The sequence below is a fragment of the Globicephala melas genome, chromosome 3 (assembly GCF_963455315.2).
Source record: "Globicephala melas chromosome 3, mGloMel1.2, whole genome shotgun sequence".
In the NCBI taxonomy this organism is placed as follows: domain Eukaryota; kingdom Metazoa; phylum Chordata; class Mammalia; order Artiodactyla; family Delphinidae; genus Globicephala; species Globicephala melas.
The window spans coordinates 75,058,271-75,074,290 of record NC_083316.1 but is presented as its reverse complement, the minus strand read 5'-3'; the positions used below and the strand labels follow the sequence as shown (position 1 = coordinate 75,074,290).

The window sequence follows — 16,020 nt, the reverse complement described above, 5'->3', positions numbered from 1 at the left end:
TGCTTGATATGGCTTCAGTTTTCTTAAATTTACCAAGGCTTAACTTGTGACCCAAGATGTGATCTATCATGGAGAATGTTCCGTGTGCACTTGAGAAGAAAGTGTAGTCTGCTGTTTTCGGATGGAATGTCCTAAAAATACCAATTAAATCTGTCTGGTCTATTGTGTCATTTAAAGCTTGTGTTTCCTCATTAATTTTCTGTCTGGATGATCTGTCCATTGGTGTGAGTGAGGTGTTAAAGTCCCCCACGATTATTGTGTTACTGTCAATTTCGTCTTTTATAGCTGTTAACACTTGCCTTATGTATTGAGGGACTCCTATGTCGGGTGTATATATATATATTTATAATTGTTATATCTTCTTCTTGGATTGATCCCTTGATCATTATGTAGTGTCCTTTCTTGTCCCTTGTAACATTCTTTATTTTAAAGTCTATTTTATCTGATATGAGTATTGCTACTCCAGCTTTATTTTGATTTCCATTTGCATGGAATATCTTTTTCCACCCCCTCACTTTCAGTCTGTATGTGTCCCTAGGTCTGAAGTAGGTCTCTTGTAGACAGCATATATATGGGTCTTGTTTTTGTACCCATTCAGCGAGTCTGTGTCTTTTGCTTGGAGCATTTAATCCATTCACATTTAAGTTAATTATCGATATGTATGTTACTATTACCATTTTCTGAATTGTTTTGGGTTTGTTTTTGTAGGTCCTTTTCTTCTCTTGTGTTTCCCACTTAGAGAAGTTCCTTTAGCATTTGTTGTAGAGCTGGTTTGGTGGTGCTGAATTCTCTTAGCTTTTGCTTGTCTGTAAAGCTTTTGATTTCTCCATCAAATCTGAATGAGATCCTTGCTGGGTACAGTAATCTTGGTTATAGGTTCCTCCCTTTCATCACTTTAAATATATCGTGCCAATCCCTTCTGGCTTGCAGAGTTTCTGCTAAGAAATCAGCTGTTAACCTTATGGGAGTTCCCTTGTATGTTATTGGTCATTTTTACCTTGTTGCTTTTAATAATTTCTCTTTGCCTTTAATTTTTGTCAGTTTGATTACTATGTGTCTTGGCCTGTTTCTCCTTGGGTTTATCCTGCCTGGGACTCTCTGTGCTTCCTGGACTTGATTGACTATTTCCTTTCCCACGTTAGGAAAGTTTTTGACTATAATCTCTTCAAATATTTTCCTGGATCCTTTCTCTCTCTCTCCTCCTTTTGGACCCCTGTAATGCGAATGTTGGTGCATTTAATGTTGTCCCAGAGGTCTCTTAGGCTGTCTTCATTTCTCTTCATTCTTTTTTCTTTATTCAGTTCTGCGGCAGTGAATTCCACCATTCTGTCTTCCAGGTCACTTATCCATTCTTCTGCCTCAGTTATTCTGCAATTGATTCCTTCTAGTGTATTTTTCATTTCAGTTATTGTATTGTTCATCTCTGTTTGTTTGTTCTTTAATTCTTCTAGGTGTTTGTTCTTTAATTCTTCTATGTCTTTGTTAAACATTTCTTGCATCTTCTCGATCTTTGCCTGCATTCTTTTTCCAATGTCCTGGATCATCTTCACTATCATTATTCTGAATTCTTTTTCTGGAACATTGCCTAGCTCCACTTCATTTAATTGTTTTTCTGGAGTTTTATCTTGTTCCTTCATCTGGTACATAGTCCTCTGCCTTTTCGTTTTGTCTACCTTTCTGTGAATGTAGTTTCCATTCCACACGCTGCAGGATTGTAGTTCTTCTTGCTTCTACTGTCTTGTAGCCTGAAGTTAAAGCTGATTTCTCAAGGCCTGTGCTTTCCTACAGAATCAATCTTGTTGTCTTGTAGTTCAGAGACCCATTCAGTGGGCAGGGCTTGGGGACTGCTGATGTGTCCATGGTGGCCTGGCTGAGGCTCCTCTTCAGGAGGGAACTGCTGGGTAGGCACAGAGGACACCTGCACCTTCAGACGTGAGCTTAGGTGGAGCAGCAGGAGGTTTGGGAGCTGGAGCAGTCCATTCACCCTGAAATTCCTCCTTGGTCATAGCCTTTCCATCAGTGGCCTGCTCTTTCTTTTCTGTCTCTTCAGTGTCTCAGCGGAATGTCTAATAACCCACAGTTGATTAACACATTCTCTTTCAAAAACATTTTGGTGGTCTTACTTTACTATGTCAATGGGTCAATGCCTACACTAGAATCTAAAAGTAAGACTCCCCCAACATATGCAAATAAGACCAGTGCCACACCATTTCTACATAAACCTGAGACTACATTTGAAGAAATATGATCAAATGAAGATTAACCTGAATTTCTAGAGACAAAAACTCAGAAATGTCTGAGGGTATAGTGTAAGTGAGATCTGGAAAAGAATCAAAATCACAAATGTCTTTAGTCCCAAAATTTATATAACTCATTGCTTATTTTCCTTTTATTATAGAAAATAAAGGCTGAGATCTGAAAAGCTAACATAGCTACTTTTATGGTGAAATCCTTCTGCCCATGCTCACCTTGCCTTTTTCCCTCCCATTACTACCAGGTGTGAGTTTATCATAGCAGACATTAAGTAGTGATGATTGCATTTTTTATTTGAAGTTTGGAGTTATTTTGTAACTCCATTCAGGTTTGAAATCACAAGTATACCTTGCTTTATCTGACATATACAATCATTAGAAATTCAGAAAATCAAATTATTTCCCAGTAGATTTATAGGAAAACTTTTGCAATTTGTGATTTTGATTTCTCTATGGTTTTCAATTTTCAATGCTTCTGTGTCTTTTAATTGTGTGTTTTCCCCTTTATAATCTTTAGTTAGGGCATATTGCAAAATTTGATGAGATAGATAATACAACATCAGAATGTGAGACCTAAAATGTAAGATAAATGTACTTGGTCTCATAGCTATCAGTTAAATCATCATGTAAGCTTGAGTACACAAATATGACAATAGAGTACTAGACATATTGGAAGGATAATTTAGATTTGAATGGACAAGGCTAATGCTTAATTTTAATTCTGGCCTGTGGTGGCCATTGTGACATACTGCTTAGTAGCTCCTTCAATAAAGGAGTTGTTGCCGCAAGTCCTGGGAGTGCTTTCAGCAGACAGCCTTCAGCTGTCTGCCTCTTGAGAGATTTCCTTGGCTGCTGTGGGGATCCATATTCAAAGACAGAACAGCGTGGGAGATTAAGGGCGGAGCCATCTGGGCCCAACTTGGGATGACTCTGAAGGGTCATTCTAGGTCCAGAGCTCCCCTGGGGTTATGCAAGGTTGTCTGGGACCTGCATCTTACGTTGACTTCTCTCTGCCCATTCTTGCTTTGTTCCCCTCCCTTCCTCAGATGTTGATCCTAAGGGCACTCCTTTGTAACATCCTGCATGCTAAATTCCGTCTCAGAGTCTGTTCCCTGGGGAACCCAACCTATGGTCTGCTTCTAAATATGCCAAACCAGACGTTGCTGTAACTTCCTAACCATCACTTTCCCTGATTTATTCCATTTTGTAAATAGCGCCTCCATTCATTCCACAAATAATTTTTGAGCACCTTCTATGTGCCAGTCACTGTGTAGGGAAAGAGATGTGGTGTTGACCCAGCAAATATGATCCTCCCCTCTGGGAGCCTGCATTTCAGTGGGGAAGAAAGATAGTGAACAAATCATTACCAGTATAATAAGTATTTCAGCTGGTTAAATGTAGGGTATTATATACAGATAGCCATGGTATAAAGACACGGGATTTAGAATTAATGGGTTTAGCTGAGCCACATACTAAGTGTGTGAATATGGGCAAGTCACTTTCTCTAAGCATCACTTTCCTGATCTATAAAACAGATCCATAATCCCTCAACTACCAATCTATTTTAAAAGAAATTGTTCTATCTAAAGAGATAGTCTATATATAAATACTCAGAATATTAAGGGTCTCTACAGAATTTATCTGAACCTGGCTTCCTTCCTGAATTATGAGTTCTTCCCAAAGGTCAAAAATCAACCTAATGGTAATAATGTATTACCTAGAACAGTTGATAAATTAGAATATCACTCCCCCTGTTTATGCCAAGTAACAGAATATGCAGCCTTTAAAATATGTTGAAAACAATACTGATAATTGGAACCTGAATTTTTTATAAAAATATTGTTAAATTTGTAGAATAACTTTGAAAACTTTAATGAAATTTCAGATGCACCAACATCTATGTGGAAATTCAATGTAGAGGTTTTTTCCCCAGGTTTAGCGAGGTATAATTGACAATTAAATTTTGTGTATATTTAAGGTGTACAACCTGATGACCCTAGTATCTGTATACATTGTGAAATATTCAACCACAGCCAAGCCAATCAACATATCCATCACCTCACACCTAAGGTAAAGGCTTTTAAGAGAAATTTGTTAAATAACATGATCTCCTGTACTCAGTTATCTACTATGTATCTTTGTGGCAGGAAATTGTATCCCTTTATCTTTCTTTTTCCCAGACCTAAAGAAACTGCTATGCTTTCAAACTTAAGTATATTAACATTCTCCCAGCTGAATGTGTATGCCTGCCCCTGCCAAACCTATAATATACCAAAGTATTTATAGTATATACCAATTACCAAAGGCTCATAAGTGATTTTTCAACTTAGTATCGTGAACATGCTTACTACCTATTTGCATCAGAAACATTCCTTGGTATGTAGTACATTTATAAGGTTTTAAAAAGTTTTCTCATTTTTCCTTCTAAGACCGTGTATTGTCATCATTTAAACATCTCCTTTGCTAAGCCTGCCTTAGTGTTTTGGACTGGCAGTGTTTTTAGTCCTTACTTATACTTTTATGATATATCCACTTCATATATATTCATTGCAATTTTCAAATCTGTGTTTTATAATATCTTGCCAACTTATGGTCAGTCTTCTAACATTACATAATAAAACATTTTAATCAAATAAGTCACCTTGATGAAGTCTTACACTGGCTTTTTAATCTGTGACCTCTTTTATTTTTTTTTTTCTTATAATTAACTTGCTGTTTTCTGGAGTAATAAAGTAAGTTTCTCTTACTGTGGCTTTTTTTCTCACATCATGTGTTTTTGTAAGGCACTGGTCTTCTTTCTCAGCTCCCAGATTGTCAGTCACTTAATATTTGTTTTGTTTTGTTTTGTTTTGTTTTTTCTTTTTCTTTTCAACCTACCTTCCACATGCTTTTTTGTTGTTGAAGGAGTCTGCACGTGGCAGCATGGTCTAGGCAGGAAAGGAAAAGGAAGTTATTACTGCTCTCTTCTGGCCGCCTGCAATAATAAATCATAACTTGCCATTCCCTAACTGGTGGCTGGAGACTTATCTTCATAAATGCATGTGACCCAAGAAGTTTCAGTTTACATACCCTATCCCTTGGGGTTCTTGCCTGTAGAGAGCCTTTTCCTTCCTGAAATTAGACAAAGGTTGTAAGAATTGAAGCTAGGGCTTCAAAGCACAGGAAAAGAGAATGTTGTCTTATCCTGTTGTTACAGTGGAGCTCCAGCTGGCCATGTTTACCTACCCAGGGTGTGAGGCTGCATGTCCATCTGTGAGGGGCCGCACAGTGCTGAGGCTTGCCCTTAAGTTTGGAACTTAGGAACTTCGGGAAATATTTCTTGTATGTTTTTCTATATGGTTACTTTTTTAGTGACAACTCTCTAGGTTTAGGTATATCCTTAAATTGCTAAGCATTGAGCACAAAGATTTACTCATTTGCTAGAGTGACATTTAACTTCTGTATTATACATTCAGAGACCATATAATTTACTATCCAAACCAAAACACTTTTAACTGTGAAAGGGGACATTATTAATAACTATCACAGGTCAACAGGCGTAAACCAGGACTGTCTTGGACTATCTGAAATGTGTGATTATCCTATTTATACCTAATTCTTTCCTTTGAAAACATTTAAGCAAGCCCGAATCACTTTACATAATGGAGAAAGTTGGGGTGGAGGTGGGTGTAGTAACTCTATGACACTTCTTAACTGCTACCCTATCAGCACAAATGTTGATGTCACTGAAGAGTACATAGATAACCATATCTAAAAGGAAGGATACATTTTAGAAATTAAAAATGAATGTCAAGGTAGTAATAATAGTAGCTGACAGTATTGATTGCTTACATGCCTTATTTATCCTTCAGCCACCCTATGGAGTGACTCCCACTTTTGTTATTCTTATAATTAGTTTTGATTAATAATATATTTGTTATTATTCCCATTTTTGTATTCTTATAATGATTAACCAAAAATAAAAATGTTACGGACATCTTATTCCAAAGCCTATGTGTGTTTTAACTACAACACTATACTGCCTTCCTCTGGACATACTTCATATCTCTGTGATTACCTTTTTAAAAATATAGTCAGCTACACTCCCTTTTATGCAAAAAACAGCGGTAAAGAGACTCTCTCTCTGCCAGCTTGGCACTGCTGAGCCATGGCTACGTGCTTTGTAGCCAGCCCAGTAATTCTGAAAGGGTTTGCTGGTGCCCAGAAAGTGAGGTTGCCACAGTACAGCTTCAACAATTGTTTTAGCATGGTGCTATTACTGGTCTAGTATTCTGATTACAGGACTTTAAACAGACGCAATAATCAGCTCTTTCTACTCCTCAGACAGGTGATTTTAGAATTATTGAACCACATACTCTAAGGAAAAAGCAGCCCTTCATAAATTTTTTTTCCTTTATGGATATATGACCCTTTAAAAAATAACATTGTCATTAAATGCATTCTAAATTAAGCTTCTGTTACCTTCTACATTGAGAAAGGAGAATGCACTAGTTTACACATAAGGCGTAGTTTACATTATATGTTTTTATGGGATCCTCTACTATAATTGTGTACCGTGTGTCAGGTGCTCTGCAAGTTGCTTTATGTTTAGTTCATGTCATCTCACAATAACTCTATGACTTAGTTTATTTATTATCTCCCTTTTACATGTGATGAAATAGAGACACTGAAAAAGTTGAAATAATTAACTCAAGGTGTTACTACCAGAAGTGGCAGAGCAGGGATTTGAACCCAGGGAATCTGACTCCAAGGTCCTTGAATCTAACCACTGCACTCCTTATGAAGACTGCTTACTTGAAAGCTTCTACTTTTGAAGGAGGAAAAAAAAAAAAAGTGAATGCAGATGAGAAGTGTGAACTGTAACATGTGAGAGCTGAGTGTCATACTTGTCTGAATTTCCGGCTGGGCAGTTTAGTCTTCCTATTTCATCTACCAAAGTGTATACGTATTTCATTATAATCACTAGAGGTGCTTCAAGAGCCTTGAGTAACAGAACCAAAGTTTTAATGTTGCAGCAAAGGTATTTGTTCTGTGGGTGGTATGCTATTGGGATAGACTTGTACAAAAGAATCTTCAGGAAGACGTTAACAGAAAAGACTCTACCAAACCCACTGGCAGCTGATTAGTCATCTTGGCCCAGGGCACATTTTTAACACGGTAGGCCTGATAGCCCAGAGGACAGTGCACCACTCGCTAGGGAACATACAGGGAGAACTGTAAAATGATGGGAGAGGCTTGTGGTAAAATACCAGAGTTTGTCGAACCACATAAAGACTTCACTCAAGTAGAAGCACTGAGTGTAATTATAATCTGCATAACGAAAATGTGAAAAGGCTTTTCATACTTTCCAAACTTTGGAACAACTTAATCTGAAATCTTAACTTGAGAAGCTCTAGAGGGAGCTAATCTATTTATATTCATATGTATTTTTTTAAAGACATCTCAAATCTCAACCGTGCTATTAACCAGACTAAGGATTCATTCATGCTCATACAGTAGTAATGATCTTCAAATTTATAAACATACAGTAGTGTCAGATCTTCGTCTGAAGGAAACATGGGTTATTTGATTTTCTTTGAGAATATTCTTTCCTGTACAAGTGATTCACATGCTGTAACCCTCACAATACGTATGTGTAACACATGTCAGAATTTAAAAAGAAAGTAATGGCTTTTGCTGATGAAAGACTTTTAAAATATTTCCCTCAAAAACATGTTTAAAATATATATGCAAATATAAATATGGATCTACATGCACATATATACATCCCTACCCCTAAGCCACACTGGCTCTTTCGGGAGGTCCCCTCGGACTTTAAGATATAAGACATATTTATTCTGAGTGCTGTGGCTGCTGGGTCACAAATATGGGAAAATAAAATTATCTGTTTCTTCTTTTAGGTTAGGGTGAAGACAACCCAGTTCAGGGTTCACTTCTTTTTCAGGTTGGGAGTATTGAATCTAGTATTAGGTTGGATTTGTAATTTCCAGAATCCAAGGCCCTGGAGTAGAGACACGAACCTACCCCCACAGATTTCATGGTAGAGCATCCCTATAACATCAACATTTCCCTGCCTTCAAAAGCTTATCTTCTAAGCTAAGACAAATGGACAGCAATTTTTTCATTTGATTTGGTGGAAATAAAAGAGTCTTTATGTTTTCCTTTGCTAAAAGTACCTCAGGGTAGAGTTCTAGAAGAAATGAAACCCACAGAAAAGTTAAACAGTTTGTAGGTACAAAAAGGGAATTAAGGAACTTTTGGGGCGACATGAAGTATTTGAATTGGGCCAGGTACTTATGAAGATAGTAAGCAGATACATCATTTGAGGGCATTGGAGAAAGCATGGTGAGGGAGGTTAGGTGGACAGAAAAGTCCTACCTGATTTCTGGGGAGAGATGGTAGCAGCCCTGTGGAAGGGCCATATCCATGGAGGGGAGCAAAGGTAGCTGCCACTGACTGGCCCTCTCATTCCGCCCTTCTGGTCCTCTGGTCTCCATCTTGCCAAATACTCTTACACTCAGATAAGCTGTCTTATCTTGCTATAGTTACTTAATGTTTAAAATCTTACTCTCACTCTGGAAGAAAAAAAATAATAGGTATTTTTTCTCTCAATTTCAACCCCATCAAAAATTTTAATAATAAGATGAGCCTGCATACAGACGGTATATGTTTTTACTGTTCAAAGTACTTGATATTTATTGGCTTAATTTTGTCAGACTGGGAGCAGGCAGTACAATGAAGGAAAGAGCAGATTAATTGTGTATAAGCTAAGGTGAAAAGACATTATAACAAAAATGGAATAGATGAACAGAATTAGGAAGGGGAAAGAAAAATATCAGGTGACAGCATCAAATATTTGTATTAATTCTCAAATCATCAATATGATTTATATAAATATTTAACTTTCCCTGTTATCCTATACATCATTTATTGTAGAACTACAGTAATAATTTTTAATGCTGTTGATAGTATGATTTTGCTCATGGCTGATTTCTCTTAGCATGATTTTCAGGATTTCAACATTCTTTACTGATTTGGATTTGGATTTTTTTAAACCATTCTTTTAAATGTCCAAGTCAATGAAATATTGTATATATGAAAATGGAATTAATCAAATGAGTTTATTTATATAAGAGTGTAATAGTATATTACTGAGAAATAGACCCCATGTGATACAAATGAAAGAACACAAGACATAAAGTCATGGTCAAGTCAGAGCTGTGTCACTTTACATGGCCACAGATATAGAGTCATATCTGTGTGGCCTTTAACCAGTTTCAAAGCTTCAGTTTCCTCCTCTGAAATGGGGAAAATGATACAAGGTTTATATACACTTCAGTATTATTTCAGAGTGAAGTGAGATTGACTATGTATTCATTTTGAAATGTATGAAGTGCTACTCAGATAGAAACAAATATTAGATACACAAAGAAAAGCAAACAGTATTTTAATTTTACCATACATTAAGTAAGCCATGAAACTTTAGGATGTTGATGTCTGGGTTATCAATTTTTTTTTCGCTTTCATTCAACTCAATACCATACTGCCATACTGAAGACATTTTAACAAAAAAAAAATGCCATCTTTCTTTTCTGAAAGATTGGTATTGAGATCACAAACTCTTACCATTTTTAGAAATTAAGATCCCTCTAAGAATCTAATGAAAGCTAAGCATCCTCTCCCAGAAAAATATTCATATCACATACAGACAGAATTTTGCAAAGAATTTCAAAGGTGTTCATATCCGTGGATCCTAATAAAAACCACATCTCCACCTTAGATTGACATATAGTAGGACTTCGGTCATATGGCTTCTTTCCTTTCAGATTTCTGGGTTTTCCAGACTATCATGGTCTTCTACTGTGGACTTTTAAAGAAGTTGTTTTCCTGCCCAGCTGTGCCTCCACCCATTCCTTGCTTTAGTTGTGTTCCATCTAAGGTCTGTCTCTTAAACAGTCTTGATTCCTGTGTTCAGTCTACCCCCCCCCCACTGCCATTCTCCAGCATTTTTTGTCACTGCTCATTCGTAGTGGAAGCAGTAAGGGAGAGAATGGGAGCTAGGAACCACACCAACAGATGCAAGAAGCAGAGGCTTTGGACGGAAATGGCACTTGCAAGTAGTTCCGGTACTACCAGTTGCAGCATGGCCAAAGAGGAAAATAGTCTGAAAAACTAAAATGTTAAGATTTTCACAGATTTAAAATTCTACTAATCCTAAGCAGTCAAATATTTGAAATTTTTTGTTACTGGGTTCATTTGTAAACAGCTCTTGATTGAGATCCTCTGGAATTTGACCATTCCCCTCCTCTAGTAATATAATATGGAAGGAAGTGCTCTTTAAACTGTAAAGAACCATAACAATGTAAGGGAGTATCATGCTGGATGATTAATGTGTTTTGATGTGATGTGAAGAAAAGTTACAGATCATCACCATCCATTGTGTGAAATGTCAGCCAGATGAACAAACAGACCAAAGTTTTTTCGCTCTGGTAGTCAGTCTATCAACTGTATATTTTTCCAGGTTTGTAGAATTTTAATCCCCAGATTTTCTACTTTTGCACTAAATCCTCAGCCTTTTCAACTCTTAATTTTATATCATTTCACAAATGGTCCTCAATATCTAGTACCTTCAGACACTACCACCTTAAATTTAAGTCAGCATGTGTCAACAATAACCAAAACAAAATTCAGCACAAATATTTATAAATGCAGACATATTCTTAGACTACTAGAAGAGTGTGGTGTTCTTATTTAGTAACTTCCAACAACAATCTTCCTAGATCTCTAAGTGTTCCTGTTTAGAAAATGAGAATAAGGACATATAAGTTCTTCATGAGCCAGGTGGATTCACTGTTGTGGAATTTGGGGGTTTATTATCCAATGTCAGTTTAAATTTCTATATTCTAGTGCCATCGTAATCCAATGAGAATCTATTTTTAAAATAAAATCTAGAAGCAGGTAGTAAACTGCCTAATAATGAACGTGAAGTATTGAATTAGAGTATTATTTTATGCTTTTAAAAATATTATTGGTACTGCCAGGTGAATTTTTGCATTAATATTACGGTGTTCATAACCAACATTGATTTTAAGATTTGCACATTACATGAGCAGAAACCACAAGGCACAAAGATTTAAGGTGCAGGAATGCTGCTGAGGCAGCATTAACAGTGAATTAGATTCCCATTAGGTACTGTTTAGTGAAAGGGGATGTGCATATGCAGGGTTTAAAGAAATTTAGGAGAGAGACATTTTTAATTCAGAATGCCAACAGGCATCATTTGGTATCAGAAGTGTGGCTTGCATTGTTTTCTGTGTGAGCTTTCATCACCATTCAGAATTCTCCCTTTTTTTTAATGCAGTAATGTATTTTTGATAGACAATAAATTAATAGTAAATGATAGAGAAATTGCTCTTTTTTAGAGGGAGAAAAGACATTTGATGCAAAGAAAGAGTGAAGGCATGGCTATAAAATTCAAGGCTACTAGATACTGTATTGAAACTAAATTTTTTATTAAGCTTTCTTGTATTTGTTGTGTCAAATCAGTTACTAGTGTTAGTAGAGTTAGAATGTTTATGATTCTTTTAATCTAGAACTACTATTTCTCAGTTTCTTTATTTTGCAGACCACTGATGAATTCTTCCATTTCTTCAAGCCAAGTGGCTCTTTTTTTAAGTTTTAGAACAATTTAATTTTATAGAAATAACATTCTATAGAAACAAGTTAAAATGTAATCATTTTTCAGCCTAAAAGAAAGCAAAATGACATTGATAATCTTGGAAGAGAAAGATCTTTGTGGTCATTTAAAACACCAAGGAATTACAAGGCCTTGGTGAAGAGCAGGCTAGTTAAATTGGAAAAGTCAAAGACATCTTTCTTTACTGATGTGCCGTCTACTAAAAATTAGCAGAAGTTAGTCCTAAGTAGCTAACAGTGAACCCCTGGTACAACTCCCTGAAGCACTGAAATAGGACATGGTGGAAGAAACTTATAAAAAAAGCCCTCAGGGATTCCTCTTTTTTTCCCCTGTGATGCCTTTAATCCTTGAATTGTCAAACCACGTGGAAAATAGTAGAGCTGCAAAGTTCTAAGACTTAAGTGGTATTGTCTTTTGCAAAGAAAATATTAGGTCTTTTCACACCTCTGTACAAGAATAAGGCATGTGTTCAGTGTAGAAAAGAGTAAATTTGAACAAGAGATGCCTATTGCTTTTTCATTTTTAATATATTACTGTTATCTATGACTAAGCAGATTGCACCCAGTAGGGAAAAAAATTGTGGCCAATATTTTATTTTCCTTTTTAAAAACAGATGATTCAACGAGAAGCAGATGTGAAAAGTAAGGTGACTGCTGTGGCGCTGACAGACTCTGTTCACAATGTGTGGCATCAAGAAGCTGGCAAAACGATTCGAGAATGGATGAGAGAGGTGAGATGATTTTTTTCTGTGCTGAGATGAATGAGTGTGAGCCTTTATATCTTGAGCAGCCCCACTAACTTATATCACCTCCCACCGCCAAATTCCCTTTCTGGAGGCAGAAAGAGGGAATAGAGAAAACTAGACATGGTTGAAATAATAATAGGAAACCCTTCTGAAGAAAGACTACTTTTTTGAAAGCCCTCCTCCCATTTTTCTTTTTCTTTTTTCTTTTTTTGGCTTTCTATAGAATATCCCCTTTTTCTTTTTCTTTCTTTTTTTTTTTTGGCTTTCTATAGAATATATGTATGCATACAGTATATAGTGGGAACTTTGGCTGAATAAGGTCATGATCTGTTAGGAGGTTATTATTCCCTGCTTTTTAATTTTGGTATTTAGCATTGGTACTGCTTAATTACAAGAAACAAGCCCAATATACATTGTCTCATTCTTTTCTTCAGAAGTGGTCGATATGTGCCCCTCTTAAATGGATGGCTCACTGCTGCCAGTAGGGGGAGAAGAAGTGAAAAGCTGAAATAGTGTTTTGCAGACCCTTGAGCTAGGAGAAACCCAGGGGCTGGTCATGGTCCAGCCTCAGGCTAAGAAAGCTTTTTCACGCTTCCTAAGGGCTTGTGAACCTGAGAATTTACAAGGACTCATTGAACATGCTCCCATTTTTCAAACAACTTTCAGCTCATTATTTCCTTGATTCCTATTACAGATATATAGCTGAAATTTCTTTTTTACTTATATTCACCTTCCTGATATTATAAGCAATTGACATTAGCCACGCCATGCTTTAGCAATTGTTTAATCAAATCAATACTTACATTTATATATATGAATGAGCTGGTTGACCTTCCTGATTTTCTTCCAGTATTTTTTTTTTTTAATAGAATACCCAGCTATTTATTCAGCTGACCTCTCACCATAGGTACAGTAACTTCTGCCAGTCCTCATGGTGCACCATAAGGACCAGAGAGTTAATGTTTGAAAAGAGTTTTGAATAAACAGAAAGACTAGGCTATATAATCCCCTAGTGGTGTTATCATATCACCAATCTGTTTTCACTGTTGTTATTCTCCATTAGAAAAAGTATTTTCATCATGCAGAAGTCCAAAATATTTTTACTCCTCATAATGAACATATAAAGGTGGGTTTTTTTTAATCTATTCTAACACCCAGGTGTTTTCTGACCACATTGCTTTTCTCCTTTCTCCTTTCACAATTTAGCTACATCCTTAATTTTCATTACCAAGGACCTAAATTCTTCCAAGAGAAATTTTGTGTATTTTATGACTATACTTTCTTATGCAGTTTATCGGTCCAAATGGATACATAAACAGCTCCCAGTATTATATAACTAGTAAGGTTTATAAATGATCTGTTGGTACCTTTTTTCCCCACACACAGCCAATATAGAATTTAGGGCTTATCCCAAACAAGAAGCATCCCTGTTTATCATGTTTTTTGATTGCGAGTTCTTCATGTCTCATTCCAGGTGACAAATATAACAGAATTTATTTAGATTTACTTTTTAAGTATTTCTAAGATTGGATTAGGCATCCCCTAAAAATCAGCATATATTAATCTGTGCATTTTTTTCATCTGACTGAAATAGGCAGTAATTGAATTTATCTTAATTTTGTCAAAGCTGTCAATAATTTTTTTGCAGACATAGCTTTTATAAAATTTTTGAAAATTTTATAAAATTTGATAAATGACCTAGTTCTTTCAATTCCCTTGATTATGGCTTAGGCATAAAGAAGCGTGAAGAGTTTTGTGTTATGACGTACCAAAATTCAAACCCCAGGTCAATCATTTACCTAGCTGTGTAGTCCTGGGCAAGTTTCTTAATATCTTTGAGATTCAATTTTCTCATCTATAAAATATAATACCTATCTTATAAACATGGCTGGGAAAAAATGCATGTAAGGAAACAGCACAGTTGTTGGCACTTTAAAGAAGTTCAGTAAATCACAGCTATTATTGTTGTTACCTTTTCACCCCAAATAATGTAAGATAGATGAACACTGTTCTCCTTTTGTTTCATGAATGATTTGCATATTCAAAATATCTTACGAAAGAGAAGTAATTCAGAACAAGGAGTTAGGAGAACGAGTATTGATAATGATGCTGGCTTAGTCACTCACTAGGTAAAACAGTAATTAAGGAGCTAGCGTGAACTACCTGGGTCTACCAGGTACTCTGCCAAGGCTTACTGTCTTTAGAAAGCCACTCTGCCTTTCTGGGCCTGTTTCGTAATTGTGAACTAGACATAATAATTCCGATTTCATCTATTTCATGAATTATTGTGAGAATCAAAGGTGATAACCAAGAGGAAAACCCCTTGAAAACCAAATGGTACTACATAAAGAAATCAACTGTATTATTGTAGAAAACACTATAAGATCCCAGAGATAAAAATGATTAGATCATTGTTGATGGGGCTTTGAAATCATCCCTGCTCAGAGCTCTCCACTGAAACAAGAGCAAAAAAAGGGATATCTTTCAGATACCCTTGCAGGAACTCACCTAAATGTGTGATCCCCTAGTGGAGAATTCAGTGTGGTTTAGCAAGGTTAGAGTCCAGGATCTCCCAACACTCAGGATGAAACAGCGTCCCCTCTTCTTTCTCCTTCTCAGTCCCTGTGCACTCTGCAAGACTCTGTGAAATACTGAAGAGCAAGCAAGCCTGGATTCAGCAATTAGAAAGGGCAGTTGTCTTGAGCACAGGTGTTGGGAGAAGCCATGGCAGGGCAACCTTTGTGCCCTCCACCGCCCACTGCCCTACCACCTCGCTGACTCCAGCTCCATTTAAAGTCAGCTCAAAAACTGAGAGAGCTTGCAGATATCCCCGCCAAGAAAAACACCTCAGCTGAACTGGCACGTTATCCATAAAAACACCAGTCTGGTTGTAGATGAAGCCTCAGTGCTTTTGGCCTCTTGATGATTGGCTCCATTATTTCACCAGATTGGCTCCATTATTTCACCAAACACTGCTTTAAAATGTGGAAGTAAGATAATGGTACAAATTGCCTAGTCATTCTTGTTGTACTACAAATTAGTAAAGTTGTTTGTTGTTTTACAAACATGTTTAAATTAATATGGTAAAGTTGCTGATGTTAAGTATTCATTTACTATAGAAAGCTGATTTTTTAAAAGTAGCACAGTGAAAGAAGGTTAAGTACTGTATTCTTGTATTAATTGTATAACTTTAAAATAACAATTTCTTTTAAAGAAAGAAGGTCAAAGAGGGCTACTATGGCAATGATTCCAAGCGAAATATACTCCCAACCAAAAGACCAAGCATACATACTAAGCCAGCCTCATGAGAAGAGGTAGAAAGTAAC

At 36.5% G+C, this 16,020-nt stretch overlaps 1 protein-coding gene across 4 annotated transcripts in view; it reads left to right on the top strand.

Moving 5' to 3' along the window:
* ARB2A (ARB2 cotranscriptional regulator A) overlaps positions 1-16,020 on the top strand; it is a 421,353-nt gene that overhangs the window by 257,841 nt on the left and 147,492 nt on the right. For all 4 annotated transcript variants that reach the window (XM_030847879.2, XM_060296012.1, XM_060296010.1 and 1 more), the window contains one exon: positions 12,563-12,679. In XM_030847879.2, the coding sequence (XP_030703739.1) occupies positions 12,563-12,679 (117 nt within the window). The remainder of the gene's footprint in view (positions 1-12,562; positions 12,680-16,020) is intronic.